Raw genomic sequence first — 19,430 nt, 5'->3', positions numbered from 1 at the left:
TTAATAAAATTTATCAACATCCTAGACTTACATTCATTTAGATGACATTTCTATTATAACATCAATTTATTCCTGCTCACTTGATATCACTTACAAGATAATTTAGTAGCAACAAACTTCGTTTCAAACAACCTTATGGCACACGTAATGAATTGTTCTAAATATCAATTTGGACAGTGTCATCATGTACAAACCGAGCTGCAAAAACATTCATTCTAGACATCATTTTATTGCCTTCAAAAGATCAATTCAATTTTTTTTCTAGTAATTCCATTCGTACAACATTAACGATATTAAATAAAAATATTTAACGGTCAATACCACATTTAAAAGTGTTTAAAAAATTGGACAACATTTTCGTCATAATAGTCGAATCAACATATTAATGTAACTATCATCGATTTTAACATTTTAAACTTCAAATAGCATTAACAAACCACCCATCCCAAATAAACCAACCTTACAAATATAGTAACCAAATTGCTTAAACATATATCAATTGGGCATTATTAATTCAATAAAACTGCCTACGGCTTGCTTAATTACCAACCGACAACAGCTTTCAAAACCAAATAGGATAGCATGATAATTCAACATTTGGCAGCATTATATACCATCAATTTCAAATTTAAAGAAATGATCAAGAAATTTCCAGCCGAATCTATTAGAAGAATGATCAACTTACCTAGCATGTAAACAAAAATTTCAAGAAAACCTACTCGGAGCGACACTCAATTTCATTAGCAAGATAAAACTCAATTTACATATTAGCGACACATTATAAATATCAAAGCCGAAGTTACACATTTTAATCACAGCATCACAATAAATTATAATTATAAACTCCTCTCAAATTGCCGCTTTAATATATCATAATTTCATTATTAAAATCGTTTAGTTTAGGGTAATTAATCCGCTTCAAATAATGTTTTAAGACAACATAAGAACTTACATTTTAATCACAATATAAAAGTACGACATCTTAATTTTAACTATGAAATCTTTTAATTGTAGCTTAGGATATTAATTTTTTTATTCAATTCCAATCGCAGAACATCTTAATTGTAGTTATGACAGCTTAGGACATTAATATTTAATCAATTCCAGCAGCAGGACATCTTAATTTCATAACAATAAGTCATATTCAGACAACATACATAGGGTTTGCATGTCACGGCAGCTCACTTAATAACTAACAATCATCAAGACTTTTCCCTCAATGTTCATCACACTTACCAGCATAAGAGTATAACCAATCAACCATTCAAGAAAGAAATGAATTAAACTCATAATCCAACAACAGCCATTTTAGACAACCATTTCTTCAAATTTCCAACATGTTTTACTAGCTTCTAACCAAAAATCAACAGCAGCTAATTGACAATTTGTTCATAAAATTCAGACAACTTAATTGAAGTCACCAACTAGTTTAATTCAACTTGGAAATTAACTAAATGAGTAAGTGTGTACAATTCAAGGGAAACTTACCACATTATCTTATTTCTTTTTATTAACCGAAATCCTAAGTGCAGCTCCAACAAATTTCAACCAAAGCAAGCACAATAGATCATTATAATAAATAGAAATTTCAAAGTTTGGAGTTAGGGATCTCACCAAAATATTTTTCCCACACTAGTTTATATTTCCCTTTTGCCGTTTGGTCCTTCCACCTTTTTGCTAGCAAGCTTCAGACTTCCACTTGAGCAACTTCATTCCTTCCTTTCCACCCCCATACAGTCGTATCTCCCTTTAGTACTTTCACACTAGTCGTATCTCCCATGGTAGAAAAAAAAAATATTTCCTTTGTTTTTTCTGTCCACCAGCTCCCCCACTTTCCATTATTTTTATTTATTATTTCTTTAAATTTTTAAACCGAATTATGATGAAAACACCTATTTACCGTCCATTATTATTTCTAAAGTGGTATAATTTCCACTTTAGTCCTTGTTTCATCTCTAATTAATAAAATTTCATAATAATCGAACTTTTACCTCTTTTATAATTTAATTCTTGTATCTTAACTAATCCTAAATTCAGCAAAATTACTAATCCAAAGTTCAATTCACTTGTATATAAATTAATAAATATTTAATAAAAAATATTTATGGGTTCGATTTTTAAAAAAAAAATCCTAAAATTGTATTTTTTGTTACACTAATTTGACACTTAATACAAGAATCTCTACCAAACTTTTACCTATTTTTCACTCCCATTCCTATAAATATTGGACATTTTCTTTAACAATTTTTATCTATACAACCACGCATCATCAATAAATCAAATATAATTTTAAAAAAGATAAACTACAATAGAGATTACCTAACTATAATTTAATCACCAATTATAAAAAACTATAAAATAATCACTTTATTATTTAATTATTCTAATGCAAATCAGAGAAAAAAATAAAAGATTGTTTTAACCTTTTTATAAATAAAAAAAATTAATAATTAAATCACCATTTTATGAACTTATAGAGTTTGACTTAAAAAGCATAGTTTCGCAACTACTAGGTAATTACCCTTTTAAAAAATAAAGAACATATATAATCTTCACTATCACAGAATCTCATTCGTTGCATCCACACACAGTGAAGAGAGAGAAAGAACTTTTACTTTAAGCATAATCTCTACGACTTTGTCAGTCTACTTTTTAATTTGGAATTACAATTAGTACAATACCAATATACATCCAATTGCCCCAGCCTACTTCAAAATATTACAAAACACCACTAAACTCTTTTTTTATGTATAAATTAGTTTAGATTGATATTTGCTTATTATCACGTTGACTCGAAGACCAGTCCATTCCTGCGGCAGGAGCCATATTCTCCTGCATTGCGGGTTGAGTGTGTCGGTGCTCCCCTTCGTACGTTACAATCAACATTGACGGATCATCAGGTGCTCGCTCCACGTGTTTCCTCGCGGGGCACCCTCTAACGCTACTGCACTTGTAATATCCTCTGAGAAAATAAGTCAAAACAAATTATCTACCGTTTGATCTAATGATATGAAGTTGCATATTGAAAAAGGAAAAGCAGCAGGATACCGCGGGAATGGGGAGCCCTTGATTGGCTTTTGCCCGTATTTTCTCCATGAATACTCGTCTGGTGGAATATCGGCGATCTTCGAACTTATGGCAGGAACCCTTATTACTTTCTTCACCCTATTTTTCCTGAAAATTATTCAATTAACCAATACACAAACCATAAGCAATAATTTGATTTAAATAATAAAGCGGAGTAGGATTCCCTATCATGCATGCACCACCAGTGCTATGGTCCCCCCCCTTCTTTTTTTTTATTTTATCTTTATTCAACCAAAAAGAAAAGTCAAACTTGAAAAGCATCTCATAAGACAAAATAGTTGTAATACCGAGGTTCAGAAATTTGATTGCCACTCCCAATTAAAATTACAGCTTTTGTCGTTATCACGCGCGCTCTATCATTTAATATGCCTAAACTGTTCAACAATCCCCCAGGCTTTGACCAATAATTCTACATGATATTGATTCCAGCTAAACTCGGCCGGTTTCAAAGCAACTCGACTCGAGTTAACTCATTAAGTTACTTTAAATTATTCGACTTTGAATTTTGCTTACGGTATCCCATAAAAGTCAAAAACCTAAACTGACGGTTAAAATATGCCATGAATTGGAGGATAAAACTAGGAAAACAATATTATATACCTTCGCTTTGAGCAATGGCACTTGCTATTGCCGGAGCCAGATATCTTGCCGGAAACGTTATCGGAGTGGTCATGTTCATGGCATCTCTTCTTGAACGGTGTCGACGATAGCGGTGGCTTTCCCGTCGAAACGGCCAGTGCCGGCGCCAAGAATAGAGATGATCCCTGCTTCCCGTTCGAGACGCTGCCATCTCTGGTGATGGCAGAAGACATAAACGAAGAGTTAGAGGAAACGCTAAGGCTTTCTTTTGTGAACTCCAACTCGGTACTTTTACCGTTGGAGCCAAACAAATTAGGTTTTGTAAAGTCCAGAGTCAAACTCTGCGGCTGCGATTGAACGAAGCTAGAAGGACTGATAACCGAAGTACCGACCAGCGCCGTATTTATGTTCGCCGGCGTTGAGATCGCAGCAGAAGTTAGAGTTAGATTGTTTTGAGAATTCGGAACAGACAGAGAAGCAGAGGATGATGTCGAGGGGGAAGATGAGGAAGAAAGGGGTTGAATCGGCCCGCGTCTGAACCGAGCGTGACCGGTTCTGTTGAGAAGTGAAATGACCTTTTTGAATTTAGAGACGGTGAGATCGGCGAGGTCGGTGCAGTCGACGTTTTTGGACTGGTGAGAAAGGAGACGGATCAGGTGTTCCATGCCCTTCAAGCCTTGCGATGCAACCTCTTGTACCGCCATCTGATCATCCATCTTCGGAAAACTCATCAGATCCACCGCCATTTTGAGGTTAAAGAAACAGAAACGAAGCTTTGCAGGGAAGGTAACTTGAGAGGTCAGCAAGTCATTGAAGCCTGCGAAAAAGGAGGGGATGAAGATGAAAGGCAAAGAGTTAGAGATATGGGAGCAACAAGGGTTGATTATAAAGGTTGAACGATGACCGGGTGACCGGGTAATAGATATGATGGGAATCCGTAGTGGAGTTTTAATCCAACGGCTAAGATTGATTTTAAGAATTTCATGGAGAAAGCATTGATAATTGTTAGATCTAAATTCTGTTCTCAGTCCCTGTACTGATTACACATTTTAAATTTAATCTCTAATTTTACTTTCTAATTTAATAATTAAAGTGCAATCTAAAAACTTTAATTAAACTGGCTTATATAGCATTTTTGTAAAGTAAAATTGATTCTATGGCCAATATAAAGCCTCCCAAAATCTATGGTTCATTATATATATTTAAATTCAAACACAAAACCTTATAATTTTAAATTTAATACGTAATCCAATTTAAAAATAATTTTTTTATAATGATTATCAATTCATTTTGAATTATTAATTTGGAGTAGATTTTTTAGATTAAAAGGAAAGAGACTGAAATTGAAATGTGGAAAGAGAAGAGAGAACAAGACCAAAATTAAACCTAATTGCTTTTGCATCGTATTGTTATTGTTTTTCTTGGAAGTTTTGGACCCAAGGCGAGAAGAAAATGATGTAAGATTTGGTTTTGGTCCAAAGGAGTAAATGAGGGATTTGAAATAACTTATCAACAACGTTGACGATGCCCATATAAAGTAGAAACTCTTACTATTACTAATCAAACCCAACAAGCATAGTTATGTTTAGGTTTCTTTTGTATTGGTTTTATTTCGAAGTTGGTACTTGAGTTTTTCCTCCTTAGGCATGGAGAAGAGGAGTCGTTATGTATCATACTTCATTTTGATTTTGCTTTCTTGAAATGCAAATATTTGTAGGCATGGATTGAGGTCTGATTGAACTCTTAGGGTGATGGGTGAAGTCAATTTTAGTTTTTATATTATCCTTTCACATTGAAACTCAAAAGGAATGGCAAAATTAAATCAATTTTCATATTAGACAAAACAAAACTTGAATGGATGATATCTAGAAACATTAGTGTTAGTTTTTTTTTTTAATTCATAGTGAAAATGTCTTAAGCCAATCAAATCTGTTGATAAAAAGTTGAAATTTTGAGATATTGAATGTTAATTTAAACAAATTTTACATTGAAAAGAATTTCAAAGATAGGCTCAAAGCTGACTAAAAGTCGGGAATCACGTGTAGTCCTTCCCTTTTTATTAATATAAAACAGTTGGCCAACTTTTTTATTTTTATTTTTTCTACAAAACCGGATGGTGCCGGTAATTCTTTTCTTAACCCTTCGATTATTCCACCGCGAATCTAACGGTTGTTTAGCTCATGACAGAGTTGACTACGTATTAATTCCTATTTTAAGAGCCCCGAGGGACTATTAAGGTAGCCACGTGGCATCACTTTTAATGAGTCATGAAATATTAGCCGGTACCCAGTGAAGAAAATGGACCGAGTCCCTCAATACTGTCTTTCACACTGCTTATCTCACTTCATTATTATTTTTTGTGAGGTTAAAAAAATAATAATAATAAAAGTATTCAATGAGATATATATTTGGATTAAAACAGAGAAATACAAATGATTATTAAAAGTAATTATATTAACTAGAATAATATATATTATAATTGTTTGCCAAAAAGAATATAATATTTTTAAACATAATTAAGATTATATTTATATAAAAAAATATATCATTTCTGAAAATTATCATCATCCCGATCTTATATTTCAGCATTGTTTCCTAATTGAAAATCATTGCATTTTGTAGCTATTGCGAATGAATTGCATTCCTATAAAATGCAATTAGATTGACAACATTGAGATCAAATAAAAATGATAAAATAAAGTGTAATTATGATTAAGTTAATAACAGGTGTCCGGCAGTTAAATATTTGTATCTACTATATTTAAAATATTAGAATTTTAGTATTATTTTAATCTCGAATATTTAAATTTAAAAAAAAAAATATTCCATACAAAATTTCATTAGCCATGCAGTTAAAACATTGTTTGGTTTTTTTAAACTGCTTTCATAAGCGATGGTAAATAGATTGATTTTTAAGTTAATCAAATGTAAAAGCACATATTTTGCATTTTTGCATTTGAGAAATGCATGCTTTTGCTTTTTAAAGCCAAATCATAATTTTAACCATTGTTTATAATTTAATGTATTTTATGAATTATTTAAATTGTATATAGAATTAATTTTTTTATTGAAACTATTTCAAATGCATAACATGTTGGGATCTAGTGCAGTCACCAAATGTACTTGTAATTTTTCAAATAAATTACCTTAATAAAATTTTATTATCCTCATTAATATTTTTTGTATAATATCCTCGACAATTTTTATGCATAAAATAAAATAAAAATAAATATTAATTTATTAATTATTTAATATTTAACTAATATTAAGTTACATTATATAATTAAATCATAATACAACAAAATAATAATAATCTAATTAAAAATTAAAAGTCTGTGATTCAGGTTATCAAGCTGAATTGCTTCACCAGTCTTTTTAAATGATAAATGAGATTAAATTTTTAATTTATATTTTATACATTTAAAAAGAAATTGTCAAATCCAATATAGTATTCAGACGATATTTAAAATTGATCATAATTTTAGTATTTCATTGGAAGTTTTAAAATGCTACGCACGTAGTGTTTCCAAATTAATTAAATCGCTCAAAAAGTCGTCCATCATTATAACATTACTCCTAAATCTTCAAATTTCCTCCACCATATTTTATAACAAATACAGAAAACGATAAAAATTAAACATAAGAAAAACATTATTAAAGAAATTACATATTTACTTGATGTCTACGCATTTAAAAAAAAATCCCAGTCAAAATTAGACTTTGAGATTTGTATTCATGATTTGTTTCTATGTCATAATATATAATAACATAATTAATTAAAAATACTTCCACATCGCAAAATCTAATGCTTATTTTCAATTCCCAATCCATTAAAAGGTTGTGCAAGATTGAGCAGTGCTAGAAGAAATATTACAATGAATAACACACGTTATTATGCTTATGTAGTTCAAATTCTGTATATCTGCAGGGTATTGTCTAAAGAGATAATTTATTATTTTTTAATCTCATACAACAACTTATTTAAGTCCTAACACACCTAGATTTAGCAATTTCACTTTTGTACTTAAAAATCTAAATCACTTGTTTACTCACAAAAATACACTTTCAGAGATAAATTCCTAATGAATAGATAAATTCAAAGAACTCTTAGGTCTTTAAACTTACACAAGCATTTAATATATAAGAGTTTTAGGCTTGCTAAGTTAAAGACCAATTGAAATCAAGAATCCACTAAAATAGCTTTATAGAAATGCTTTATAATTATCCTCATAAAGTTTAGAATAAATCAAATATCTCCTAAGTAAATCTTTACATCAATCAAGACAATCTCCATAAAATAAGAGATTTGATTTGCTTGATCCAATCTTCAATATATGTTTCTTAAAAAGGTTAATATTCAAAAATAGGTTGCACACATCCAAAATAACAATAAAGATCACAACCCAACTATTTTGTTTACAAAAAATGACAACTCCAAATATTGAAAGTTATGAGGTTGAGCCAAACACAGTGGGCATTGCTCTTGGCACTCCTTCCATAACTGCCTCAACAATCAAATCTCTATCAAGGTTGAACATCTTTTTGTATTTACAACACAAATTCAACTTTACTAAGTAAAATTGAATCTATCATGATTTTTCTAAATCTCATAAATTTATTTCACTTTTTATAAGGATACAAATTGAGATAAATCTTCATAAAGTCAACCCATATTATCTTACAGTGCACATCTCAGTATTTAAGGTAGGTAGACGACATAAGAATCCTTGAAAGTAACATCGCTTGATTCAATCTCTTCTTCAATAAACACGAGATTGGTTGTACAAAATCCATAAAAAAAATGCAAGCAAACAACCAAGAGATTTTGGTTAAACATGCCAACAAATAAGACAAGGTACGACATTTGCACAGTGCCAAGTATAATGGTCACTACAGTCAAAACTTACCTCAACAATTATGAAAAATGAAAAAATAGTTCATCTATTTTAACTTGCTAGAGTTTGGTCTCCTACTTTAGGAAAACCAAGGAGCTAGTTATGTTTAGGGTAATTACCTGAAATTGAATTTTTTTGGAGGTTTAAAATATAAAATTGGTACTCGAACTCGTCCATGTCTCCGAGATTGGTATTTATGGTTTTTTTGTCCCAAATTGGTACCCGAACTTTTCTGTCCACTATATTGGTACCTGAGACTAATGACGTTAATTTCTGCTGACGTGGCAACGCTAACCAATCGCACACCACCATGTGGCATCCTACTATACTTTTTTTCTTTTTCTTTTCCCTCATTTTCTTCCCTTTTTCTTTTCTTATTTTTCTTTTTCTGGCTTCATCTTTCTTCTTTCAAGAACCCCAAAAATTTTCCCTTACTTTCTCACCATCCAAGCATGTAATGCCGTCGACTTGACCTGATCTATTGGATTCAAATCTCAAGTGTTACGCCTTATACAAATGTAACTTAAAAATTTTTCTTTCTTATTCATTGATGGAAACATCTTTCTATGAGTGTAACAGAATCTCTTATTGGCGTACATTATAGGGTTACATTTACATTTCCCCTATATACAGACTACTATCTATGACTACTATAGAGTTTCTTGTAAAAATACTATGTATGGTTATTACTTTGACTCAACAAAACTTTAAACTTTTCTACTTTATCTCCTAGTCTATTGGATATACTTTGGGATACTACTTAATGAACTTATGCGTAGACTCGAACACGCCATTTGCCTTCCTCTGTATGCATAACAGCCCAACACGTCGTTTCCTTAGTGTAGCCCTGGCATCGTCTCTCGGCGTACATTCCTTTGCAGACTTGAAAACAGAAACAATTTTTGTTAGTTTGTTAGAACTTAGTAAGTTAAACCTTAGAATACTTTTTTCATTCATTCTACGTTGCATATGTTATTTTGCACATCCTTGGGTCATTTATTGACATTTCTTCCTTATTTGGCAGGTACAATATTAAGGCTACCATCTTTCTCTCTTCAAAACCATTTTCTCATATCTTGAGAGTACTGTACTTAACATTTCTTTACCTTTTATAACATTTCTTAAATCTTGCCTTATTATCATACTTAATATCTTTTTCCATACTTACTAGTCTTATTATTTTCTCCAAGCGAGGTAGACTACGCCCAATACTTATCTCAGAATTTGCCCATATCTTTCTTACTTCAGTGCATACTCTATAGATATTTTCAATACATAACCTTACCTTGCCTCGCCATGGACTCTCACATTAGCCAAATCTCTTCAGATGGTCATCATGAGACTCATTCTTCAGATTTTGCCACAAAGGCGTTCTTTTCCAAAGATAGCCACAGAGGCTTTCCTTTCAGAGTCTTGCCACGAAGGCATCCTTTTAACAGAGTTTGCCAAAAGGCATTCATTTAATTGAGATAGGCACAAAGGCATCCTTTAAACTGAGATAGTCATAAAGGCTTCCTGTAACAAAGATCGTCATAAAAACTTCCTTTAACAGAAATCACCACAAAGGATTCCTTTAATAGATATCGCCACAAAGACTACTTTTTAATAGAGATTGCCATAAAGGCGTCCTTTTAACAAAAATTACCATAAAGGCATCCTTTCAGAGATAGCCACAAAGGCTTACTTTTACAAAAATTGGTGTTTTTGACAATAGGGATTCACTTAAACTCACCGTCATGAGGTTTGCCCCTCATCATTTGGTACTCACCCAATCGTCTTATAAATATTTTCCATATGATGTCATAGCCCAACCATGGTCTTACATTAAATGGTCTTCAGAGTGCTATGGACTTTTCCTTTCAGAGATTTGTGTTTTTAGCCTAATGGACCCCTTTAGACGATTTCGAAGATAAGTACAGACACTTCGCATAGACTCGTACTTGATAGGCTCATTCAATCTGACTTACTCATGACAGACTCTTTCACAACAAACTTGTTCATATCCATATTCCATACGAATCATTTAGCTCTAAACACCATACATTCTTACAAAATCATTGCATTATACATTCTTAGTTCATTTTCATAGAAGGTTTTAACATATATAATACATTTGCAAGAGTTGGCTTTGGGACTTACCTAACTTGCGTTTTTAGCAACTCTAAACACTAAATCTAGGCTTCTATCGAGTAGATCAGCAATCCCTTAATAAGGGGTATCTTAGAGTTATATCCATATATTCAACTCAGCTTGAAGGATGTGAGGAATTCTCTTCATTTCTCCTCCTTTTATAAATAGAGATTACTTCTTGAAGAAGACAGAGAAAGGTCTCCCATTTCTTACCCAGGTTACCTTGATATTTTACCTTTATCTTTATGGATATTTGACACACATCCCAGCCCTTACAATCCACTAGATAAATCATTAATAGTTGTAAAGACACGTGTATAGGAATACATATATTTACATAACATAGCTTTTGGGCCTTAATCCATCCATTGTCCTCAGTCATTACGTAAAAGCGTAACTGGTATCTTAACTAATCACACTTGGTGCGTCATGTCTTCTTGGCGACTACCCTATTATTCGAGTTTCCTTAATACCTTACTAGACTTCTTCTTCCTAATGATTTATTCCTTTCTAAGGCAGCTTTTTTCCATAGTTCAAAATTGGTTACGCGCCCACTTAACAGGCCAAGAGCATCAGTTGGGCGAACAACTCTTTACCATTTGAAGTAATACTTAGTTTACTTATTAAGTTCAGGGCTCACCCAAATACCTGGTGTTACCCTAATTTTAAGGAAATTTTATTCAAACATTGTAGTCTTATACTTAGCTATGAGGAGTACCTCACCTTTCTTCTAGTTCTATTATCTCAAGAAAAAGAAGAGATAAGATATTTTTTCCTTACCTTATCTTAAACACTTAACTCAACCCAAGTCTTTATTGAAACTTGTTAAACAATACGTCAGTCATTGGGTGGTATTATCCTAATCTACAATTTCTAAGAAAACTAATTGAGTACCTACTTTTGGTCCTTAACTATCTTGGTTCATATTTTGTTGGTTTTTGACTATTGTTCCTTCCATCTTGACTGGCTCAAAGCCAACCTTATAGGATACTCTACACCACTGACATAAACTCGCATCATAAAGATCTTTTCTCTTATCCATAATGGAGTTCACCCACTCTATGTGCCATCAAAGCTTTTGGGAGAATCCTTCCTTACCAAAGACACTTCTTGATCATTATGTGCCAACCTAATGTTCACCAACATCAAGGCGTCACAAACATGCTTCAAGGGTTTTTATACTTAGTCTAGCTCTAACACTATACATATTCGAAATTTATCTCACCCGTCTTATTTCCCTAAATAACTTCCAAACATTAAGGCTTTATCAAGCGGGGTGTTACAAATTAATTCTAAGTTGAAAAGCATTGTTAATTTATCAAATTGTTGAACTAATACCAGAAATAATTGCAATCAATTCATTTCCCTTGAACAATTTCTACTATGTTTATTTTTCAGAAATTAAGAGAAAAAAGCAATTAAACATATGCACTACTAAAATTAAACTCATCAGAAGTGTCTTTGGGCTATCCTTAGCAGCTTCTTTACGTTCAACAAATATATAAAATCGGAACCAAGATATTCATGGGCTTTACACATTTCAACAGTAAGAACCTTGGAGGAAGAACCACTCCAAACCTTATATTCTTTCGTTGATTCTTTCACTCTTCCTCTTGAAAAAAAATAAAGAAAGAATATATGATTCAAATAGCAATGATTTCGAAAACCCAGACTTAATTTCCCACTTGAAATCATACCAAGTTCAATTTTAATGATCGGACGCAGCGATTAAGGAAATACCCTTGTTCTCTTTCCCAAAAATTCAGGGACTAGAACCAAACTAGGCGGCGGGAAAACAAGGGAAGAAGAGCTATCAGAAAACCCATCACCTTTCTTGAATTCATTGAGCTTAATTTCTTTTACGTTGTTTCTAGATCTGGGCCCAATTGATTTATCGACCCCAAGCTCAAATCAACCTCATAGCCACCCTTCGATCCATCGGAGCATCGACGATCAGTCTTATTCGCAGTGGCGACCAACAGTTCATCACTTTTCAGGATCTTGACTTGGCCCATCACCAGATTCTTCCCTAAGGGTTTAGTTACCATGGATTTAGATTGCCTTTTCTTAATTGATTTGAACCCTACGAGGCTCCTCTTTCTAGAAATATCATGGTTAGATTTGGACTCCAAAAAGAAAACTTTCCTGTGGGTTAATTTGAGAAGGGGAGGTAAAATGGTAGAGGTTGGTTGATGATGGCTGGAAAATGGCGAGTAAAATGAAAGGGGTTTAAGAGATGTGATTTTGGTGGTGATTGGACGGTGAGAAAGTGAGGGAAAATTTTTGGGGTTCTTGACAGAAGAAAGAAAGAAGAAAGATGAAGCTAAAAAAAGAAAAGAAAAGAAAAGAAAAAATGGAAGAAAAAGAAGGAAAATAAAAACAAAGAACAAAAACAAGAAGAGTTATAAGAAGATGGTACATGACAACACGCGATTGACCAACGCTGCCATGCCAATGAAAAATTAATGTCATTAGTCTCCGGTACCAATATAGTGGACGAAAAAAAAGTTTAGGTACCAATCTGGGACAAAAAAAACTATAAGTATCAATCTAGGATAAATGGACAAACTCAAGTACCAATTTTTGATCCATGATGTGATTATTTTTGTTAATATTTTGTATTTATATTTCTAAACGTTGATTTTTATGTTATCAATCTAATAATAAAGTTTAACAGTATTATCATATTGAACTAACCTTTTAATTTTTATAAATTTAAAAAATCAAAATTTAGTTAATTAATATTGAAGAACTAATTTTTATTTTTAAATTTTTTTATAAAATAGAGTGATGAAAATATCCTAAAATAATGATGTACACTAGCTTTACACTATTTATATTATTAATATGAAACCGCCCTAATTAAACTCAAGTAAATAGCTCTAAGTAGACAGGTATTAACTAAGGTTGTGCTGAAAAAAAAAAAAACAAAGATCAATATCTATTATTTTATTTATTTTAAACAATTCTTAAATTATACAATATACCACTTGTCATCTCTTAGCTAAAAAATAATATGTATATTAGTTTGACTTTGGTTAATTAAATTAAAGTAAATGCTGAAGGAGAATATATAAAAAAAACTTTAGTTGGTGTCACTAAGCAACATTCTACAGGATTTTGTTGAGGATTTGATTCCTTTGATATGTTAATTCATACAACTTGGCGTTGAAACAAATATAATTATATATTAATTTTAAAATAGTGCCAACCTAACATATCCACTAACAAATGATTCACCTTGTTTACATACGATAGAGATTATAGTAGTTTGTGATGATTTATTCAAACGATATAAGTCATAAATGATTTAAGGTAATCAACATTTAAAAATTTTAAAACAATTGGAGTTCAACAGGAATAAAAGAGATATAGCAAAGATGGTAAGAGGAGAGACAAAAGTTGTTCTATTTTAATGATCTCTCATCATTCTCAAAATATCACGTGTCTTTTCTGTACTAATTCTATATTCTCTGGAGCTCAATTGATTTATTAATGTCTTGTTTCTATAAGTATAAGTTGTAATATCAGGATAATGGATGAATGAGATATATGAATGGCAAGTATTTTGTTTGTATCAAGGATGTGATACCACGACGTGTGATTTCAAAGTCTTAGGCTCGTAAGTGTCCTTAGCTCGCAAGATGATTCTAGTCTATAATATTAATCAATAAAATTAATAAGACGTGAAGTGAGCTCGCTAGATGTAAACATAACACCAGTTTTAATTTATTTACTTTTGAAATATAATTAATATTTTTTTTGTTGGTTTTAACTTTCTAAAAGTCTTTATGATCTCTAAAAGTCCAACTTAAAACGGTGAGGGTGAAATGAAAGAGCACACAAAGAGGACTAAATTTATTGGTTAAACTAAGGTGTTTCTTGGCCACTCCATTAGCCATCGTATATTTATTGCATTATTCTATGGTAGGTGGGTGAACAAACTTTCTGTTTTAATTTTGGGGCTTTAAATCATGTTTAACTTGTTTTTGTAAATGCATCAATTTCCTCGTTTTTTGACTTTTGACTTAGAGGATAATTAAAGGCTGTTCACGTCACGTGGCCTACACCATGCATGGAAATAAATATATAATATAGTTAATAGTCTACTTCTGGTTTAAGTCTTTGTACTATCTTGAATTTAATGATTTAATCCTATATTTTAATTTACAATAATTTAATCACTCTATTTTTATATAAGTATATCAGTAGGTGTAGATAGATAAATAAGATCATTAATTGCTATTGTTATGGTGAGAAAAGAACTTTAAGTATTCAATTTGTATGTAAATATATTATTAATTGAATATAATTTATTAGATTTTCATGATGAAGAATTTTTTTTTATCATTTTAACAACAATTAATAAAGTTATAAATTTAAATATATTAATAACATTATAAAAGTAGAAACATCAAATTATATCAAATCAAACTTAAATTTCAAGATAATGAAATTTATGAAATTATGATTAGGCCTACAATTATTATTAGAATTAGATGTTAAAATTTTTCATTAGTCCCTATACTTTAATATAGTTATTTTTAGTCTTCATACTTTTTGAATTTTAAAATTTTAATTCTAACAAAATGACAGTTGTTAAATTAATTAAGTTAAGTTCAACTATTTCCAAATTTCGGTGTGGCAAAATATATTATCACATATGTAATGTTTTACCAGATTGCTATTTCTACATATTACTAAGAAAAAAAAGCTAGCTAATGAGATTAACAATTTTTGTTTCCCTCAAAATTGAAATTTTGAATTTCAAAAGGTATAAGAACTAAGAACGACCCAATTGGAGAAACATGGATTAAATTTAGAACTTTATGTATAGTACATTACTAATAAAAGAATTTAACTCAAAGGATTTAATTGCTATTGTTCGGTTATATTTCAAATTTCAAAATTCTAAAAAATAAAGAATAAAACTAACCAATTTAAAAAGATACATAAATTAAAATTGATCAAATTAAATCTACAACTTGACAGAATTTGGAAGCTACAACATTGCTGGGAAAGTTTTGATGGTTGCTTTGGAATAATAGTGGGATTGCTTTATTGGAAACACTTTAAAGAGATAAAAGATCTGACTTCTTTTTACAATATTTAATACTCATTACTTTTGTGGATTCCATTGCTTTTGGGGGTTTATGTTAAACCAATCACTGATCTTATACTTTGTATTATTAATATAATCTAATTTCTTTTTATAATATCTATTTATTTCTATTTTTATAATATCTATTTATTTCTAATAAATATTTATATAATAGATTGAATTTATCTAATTTATTTCTATATCGAATAGAGTGGCGATGAATGATTTACTGAGTATAAATCGTGAATCTAAAATGGAAAATCATAAAAGATGGAAAAAGCTTTCGGCTCTAGTCATTCCATTATATTGACAATTTCAAAAAACTGCTCATACTATGAGCATAGTATGGTCGCGGTCAGGCAAGTATGCCCCCATCGTCTAGCGGTTCAGGACACCTCTCTTTCAATGAGGCAGCGGGAATTCGACTTCCCCTGGGGGTAGGGTACTACGAAAGGAAGTTGATCATGGATTATCAATAAACCTAGAATTGATTCTTCCTGGGTCGATGCCCGAGCGGTTAATGGGGACGGACTGTAAATTCGTTGGCAATATGTCTACGCTGGTTCAAATCCAGCTCGGCCCAATAATTCGCTGATCCGCCATAACCTAAAATGCCCATTTTTTGTATTTTGTTTTCTCGAAAAGCCAAACAAAAAAATTAGGAAAGAATAAAAAAAGTCCAATTTTGTGATATATCCATCCCTACCGCTATTTGTTTTTTATTTTGTTCTATTTATTTAGTTGTTCCCATAAATTATGACCTTGATAACGCTCTAAATTCATATCAGGATCATTAAATAGAAAGTTTAATGAAAAGAAAAAGAGTAAAGTAAACAAAAAAGAAGACTCTTTTTTGTTTTCATTTTCAAATTTATTATTGATCGATTTATTTGGCAATAACGAAAGGATTCCTAGTAACTAGTAATCCGCGTCGCTCTCACTCAAAGTGCATACCCGTATGGATATCAATATATCACTCGCACCTTTGTTTGTTACAACCTGGCTTCGAATCTAAAATCTAAATAGAAAATGGCTTGAATGAAATCATAAGACTATCTCTGTTGTACACTTTTCTTTATTTCCCTGGGATTGTAGTTCAATTGGTCAGAGCACCGCCCTGTCAAGGCGGAAGCTGCAGGTTCGAGCCCCGTCAGTCCCGACGGATAAAATTTTTAAAATACATCAATAGATCCCTCCGTTTTCTGTCAAAGGGGATACAAATGACAGAATTTCATTCCCAACGATATCTTTATCTTTTTTATTTATTTATTTTTTCCTTTCTCTTTTTTTGTTGGGGTTTATTTGGAAACTATTTGTAAACGGTGAAAGTGGAAAAGCAGTCAGATGATACATCATCAGATGATTCTACAAGGAAGGCGGTAGATTATCGAAAAGAAAGGGTGGAAAAGAATATATATAAATAAAGGAATTCTTTTGATTGGACCAGGCATCACTTTTTGTATTCGGTGTGGATAAAAGATCTTCCTATGTTATACTATTCAATTCTCGACGGTGAATCGATTTGATAGCCTAGATATTGTTATTCATGATATTGATCCGATTCGATGTCATTGAAATGTAAGTCATTGCATTGAATTTACAAGCGACAAATTTATCATCTCTATGGGATCAAATCCCGAGTTATTGCGAAGTAAAAAAAACAATGAAATTATGGAAGTAAATATTCTCGCATTTATTGCTACAGCACTGTTTATTCTAGTTCCTACCGCTTTTTTACTTATAATATACGTAAAAACTGTCAGTCAAAGTGATTAATTTGAATGAAACTTGACTTTTTATCAAGGAGTTAAGAAAAAAAGGATTCAAATATCACGTCTTAAATAAAATGAATGGACTAGAATCAGCAGTATCCTATAAAACTCGATAGTATGGTAGAAAAAAAATATGAATCTTTCTACCATCTTATAAAACTCGATAGTATGGTAGAAAAAAAAATATGAATCTTTCTACCATACTATCTATATCTATTATTGTAATGTAGAAAGATACAAGCTTAATATAGATGAATCCACAATATGTATCTTCATACACGTCGATATCAATTAAATATATGTACTGTACATAGTATCTCAATTTTATTTCTTCGCTTGATCTATTTTATTTGTGTTGATTTCAATTAATCTGAAATAATTGAAAGGCAAGTCTTACGATTTTATAATTCTTTCATTTCATGGATTTGATTTTTTTGGTGGATACCGAGATTCCTATTAAAATAATCAAAAATGAAGGAAAAATGGAATGGAATAGGCATATATTAATTAAATTAATAAAAAAAAGAAAACCAAGTAATCTTTTTTTTGAACATTCCAAAGAAGTAATTCGTTGAGCAACTGACAGATGATCCAAAGAGTTCTATGGTAACTTTTCTTCGTATTTCGTTTCGAAAAAAGGGTATACCTGCCGATTTTGAATTTAACTTCTTTGATCCATGATATGAAATGAGTCAATAAAGCATTTCATAAATGAAATTCAAATAAAACAGGGGGTAAGTGTCTAATATGTGACTACACTAAGGCAAGATCTTATTAAAATTAAATTAAATAAAAAAAGACTTTTTTTTTTCTCTTTGAACAGTAAAGAGGGAGGGAAATAAAAAACAAGCAAAAACAGAAAACAAAGGGGGTTCCTTGTCCCTCATTGTCCATTCATAACTCTGGTAAGAGCTGGTTCATCAAAATAGAAAATTTAAGAAGAATTCTTTTTTTTTTATTGCCTATCATCCGGATCCCTTTTACTTTCGAAATACGAACATGGGGATTATTGAAATGTTTATTTGATTTTGATTGAAAAGGTGTTATTCATAGAATACATTACTCCACTAGAATCCAAGGATTTCGAAATGAAGACTAATAAAATAGTTAAAATAAAAAAAGGATTTGCAAAACGATCTAGAAAACAATTGATACGATTTGATTCCTCAACCCCAATTAGGAGTACCCCTAGAGCCCACTTCTTCCCCATACTACGAGTGAAAGGGAAAATGTAAAGACTACCATTAAAGCAGCCCAAGCAAGACTTACTATATCCATGTGTATTATGTCCCCTATCTCTATGAATATGAAACAAATATGAAGGAATTAAATTTTTCCATTATTGTTCACTAATAATAGTGGAATTACTGGCGCAGAGTCAAAAAGAAAAGGGAATTGTGACACGCCACTGTTGATGAATCACTTCGATAAATCCGCTTATAACAAGCTCTTATATGATTTTGAGTAAAATCGAGAACCATTAAGCACAAGCAAAATGCGCAGTAACACTTTTGGAAGTATCAAAAGAATGTTACTCACATGTATCAATAATAAGACTTATTTTTTCTTTTGGTGCCCCTCATTAAGTAAAAGCCAATTATCTATCCAATCTAATATTAATTGGATGCCTGAACACTCAGTGACTTTCATCCGTCTGTATACAAAGTATCTTCCAACCCTTCTACAACCATTCATTAGTTAATTAGACACTCCCGTTATCCAATCTAATTCAAGACTCCTCTAGTAGCCACTCCATTAGTAAGGGGGGCTCCCATATCAAGATTTACTGATTCCCTTCCACTACTTTAGTTTTTCCTTGAATCCTAGACGTTAGGAGACGTTAGGATTTCGAGTTTTTTGTTGATC

The 19,430-nt window shown here is 31.4% G+C and overlaps 1 protein-coding gene and 1 non-coding gene across 2 annotated transcripts; one reads left to right on the top strand and one right to left on the bottom strand.

The window, feature by feature from the left end:
- Nucleotides 1–2,595: 2,595 nt before the first annotated feature.
- LOC107962337 (probable WRKY transcription factor 17) lies at nucleotides 2,596–4,743 on the bottom strand. The gene is given in 4 exon segments (XM_041114704.1): nucleotides 2,596–2,808; nucleotides 2,811–2,962; nucleotides 3,049–3,174; nucleotides 3,688–4,743. Coding segments are annotated over 4 exon segments (1,029 nt in total). The 5' UTR covers nucleotides 4,413–4,743; the 3' UTR covers nucleotides 2,596–2,782.
- Nucleotides 4,744–16,291: 11,548 nt separating this feature from the next.
- Nucleotides 16,292–16,375, top strand: TRNAY-GUA (transfer RNA tyrosine (anticodon GUA)). The gene has a single exon. It is a non-coding gene; the product is annotated as a tRNA-Tyr (tRNA).
- The last annotated feature ends 3,055 nt before the right edge of the window (nucleotides 16,376–19,430 follow it).

This window comes from Gossypium hirsutum, chromosome A06, assembly GCF_007990345.1.
Source record: "Gossypium hirsutum isolate 1008001.06 chromosome A06, Gossypium_hirsutum_v2.1, whole genome shotgun sequence".
Classification (NCBI taxonomy): Eukaryota; Viridiplantae; Streptophyta; class Magnoliopsida; order Malvales; family Malvaceae; genus Gossypium; species Gossypium hirsutum.
Note: the sequence above shows the minus strand (reverse complement) of the source record. Positions and strands in the feature narration are given on the sequence as shown.